The sequence below is a fragment of the Myotis davidii genome, unplaced genomic scaffold, assembly GCF_000327345.1.
Source record: "Myotis davidii unplaced genomic scaffold, ASM32734v1 scaffold1844, whole genome shotgun sequence".
NCBI lineage: Eukaryota > Metazoa > Chordata > Mammalia > Chiroptera > Vespertilionidae > Myotis > Myotis davidii.
The window spans coordinates 179,893-182,357 of record NW_006294716.1 but is presented as its reverse complement, the minus strand read 5'-3'; the positions used below and the strand labels follow the sequence as shown (position 1 = coordinate 182,357).

Genomic DNA, 2,465 nt, shown 5'->3' with positions numbered 1-2,465 from the left:
CCCTAACCACCCCCCGCCCCCGGCCTGGCCAGCCCCACGACGTGAGGGTCATAAGGGGGGATACATGGACGGGCATGGCCATGCCGGAGCTGCCGGGGGAGCCTTCCAACCTGGCCATGGGGCGGACAGGCCTCCTGCCCTTCATCCCAGAGCAGCCTCCTGCCCGCAGACCCACCTTCCTTCTGGGGCTTGCTTTTCTTCACCCAGTCAGACACCTGCCGCAGAGAGTCGAAGAAGAAGTCTCCCTCCTTCTGGCTGATGACCTGGGTGCAGGGAGGAGGCAAAGGGGGCACTTCACAGGGAAGGGGCTTCTTGGGAGGGCCCTCCTGGGGGCACGGCCATGGTGGGCTCTGTGAGTCCACCCCCACAGTCTTCATAGCCCTTCAGATATGGAGGGGGGTGTAGGGGGGCACCGCCCAGGACAGTGGGGCTGCCTCCTTTGCCCACATTCTCCTCCCCCCTCTGGGCAGCTGCCAGCAGTACCTTGTCTGCAATCTTGATGAAGAGACTGCAGCCCTCCCAGGAGGCCAGCTGCAGCTTGCTGGCCACGCCCGCACACACGTCCCGCACCCGGGTATGGGCGCCCACCTCCAGCATCTGGGGCAGAGGTGGCGTCTCAGCACAGGTTCAGCTCCCAGGGCCCCTCCCGCTGCTCCTCCCCGGGACAGGCTCAGCTCCCAGGGCCCCGCTGCTCCTCCCTCACATGGGCTGGACATACCCTGGTCTGAGAAGGGCAAGCCTTCCTTCTGCAGACGGGGAGAGGGCAGGTGGCTTAGTGCACAGCCTGCCGTCTGGGCCTCAGATGTGCAGCCTTTGAACTTGCCTTGAGAGCCCAGCAGCCAGACTGTGGGCCTTTCCGTGGGGGCCTCTGCCCGCCTGAGCGCTGCGAGCCCAGCCCCGGGCTCGCCTGCCCTCTCTCTTGCCCCCTTGCCTCTGGGAAGCCGGCTTCGCACTCCCTAGCAGCCCCTCTGGGGGGCGCCTCCCTGCACGGGCCCAGAGCACCCAGGGCACAGCACAGTTTCTGGGGGTCACCACTCCTCGGGTGACCAGGGCCGCGGCTCTGGGCGGGCTCACCTGGCTGGTGTGGTTGGGGAGGAAGACCTTGTGGCAGATGCGGGAGACGTTCTGCTCGGCCGCCTCCACCTCCACCTGGTGGGGGGGCTGCTTCCGGGGGCCCATCCTAGAGCAGGAGGGGCACACTGCACGGCGTCCTCTCACCCTGACCAGCCGACTACCTACTCAACTCCGCCAGCACAGGCAAGGAGTGCCCAGTGACCCTGCCCAGGGCGCTCACCCGGGCCCAGCGGAGGCGCAGGGCCAGCTGGACGCACCTCCCAGTGACCCAAGGCTCTGAGGAGGCGGGAGGCCCGGGACAATCACTGGAGTGACCTGGGGGCCAGGGCCTCCGCGGGCCCCTCTGCGGGCACCGTGGTCACGGCTCATGGTCATGCTGCTCGCCTGGCCAGCCTCCCCTAATCTCCCAGTGGGACCGCTCTGAGACAGAGCCGGGGGACGCTGTGCTGTTGGACAGCTGGGTGGGGGGCGGCAGGGGTGGCCTCTGACCCCGGCGGGAAGGTGGTGGCTTGGGTATCCAGGTCACCCGAGGCCTCTAGGCAGTGCCCTCCATGCCCTGGACAGGGAGCTCATGGCCAGGACTGAGTCTGCCCGCGGCCTCCCCCTTCCACCCCAGTAGCTGGGGCCGGGGCCTGCCTCCCACCGACACCCACATCTGCACCGTGGACTCTGGGCGGCCTGGGCGCTGGCAGGCATACCTCAGGGCCCGCTGGACGCGGCGGCTGTACCCGTCCCCTTCTGGTGTCCAGGAACTTCTGCACGTGGGGCAGCAGCGCCTTGCCGGGCGGGAAGAGGCCGGTGCAGAGCCACAGCAGCTGCCAGCCCCGCTCCTCGCTGTACCTGTGGCCACAGAGCCCTCAGTCTGGACCCTCCGGGACCAGCTGCCGGCGCCCATGGCCCCGCTGCCCGATGCCAAGAAGGCCTTCACACCCAGGCGCTGGCAGAGGTGCTACTGTGCCCATTTTGTGGAGGAGCATGCTGAGGGTTAGAGGCCCAGGGAGGCATCGGGCAGGGCCGAGGCCCCTTGCTATGACCACCCCAGGAAGTCTGCAGGACAGACCAGGGTGCCAGCCCAGCCGTGGCTGCTTGGAGTGCCTGGCAGGGCGTGTGGCCGCTGTGAGCTGCCCCCTCCCCCTCTGAACAGCGGGCATGGCCTTTGGGAGCTGGTGAGGATGGAGGGCCTGGCATGGCCCGGCCGCAGACCTCTTGGTATTGTGCGTCAGCTGCTTCAGGATCTGACAGTAGACCTCGTCCTGCAGAGCGGCCTCCTGGAGGGCCCCCGCGAAGATCTGGTCGGTGAGCTCCAGCGAGGCCCAGGCCTGCCTGGACGGGTAGTCGCCCATGTACCTGAGGATGCGTGCGGCTGTCAGGGAGAATAGGCTGGCTGGTGG

The 2,465-nt window shown here is 68.1% G+C and overlaps 1 protein-coding gene across 1 annotated transcript in view; it reads right to left on the bottom strand.

Annotated features, from left to right (window-relative positions):
- The window catches only part of MYO7B (myosin VIIB), an 81,747-nt gene that overhangs the window by 2,449 nt on the left and 76,833 nt on the right, over nucleotides 1-2,465 (bottom strand). Inside the window, 5 exon segments of the mRNA XM_015567482.1 lie at nucleotides 176-263; nucleotides 484-597; nucleotides 1,075-1,199; nucleotides 1,790-1,914; nucleotides 2,278-2,458. Coding sequence (XP_015422968.1) covers nucleotides 176-263; nucleotides 484-597; nucleotides 1,075-1,199; nucleotides 1,790-1,914; nucleotides 2,278-2,458 — 633 coding nt within the window.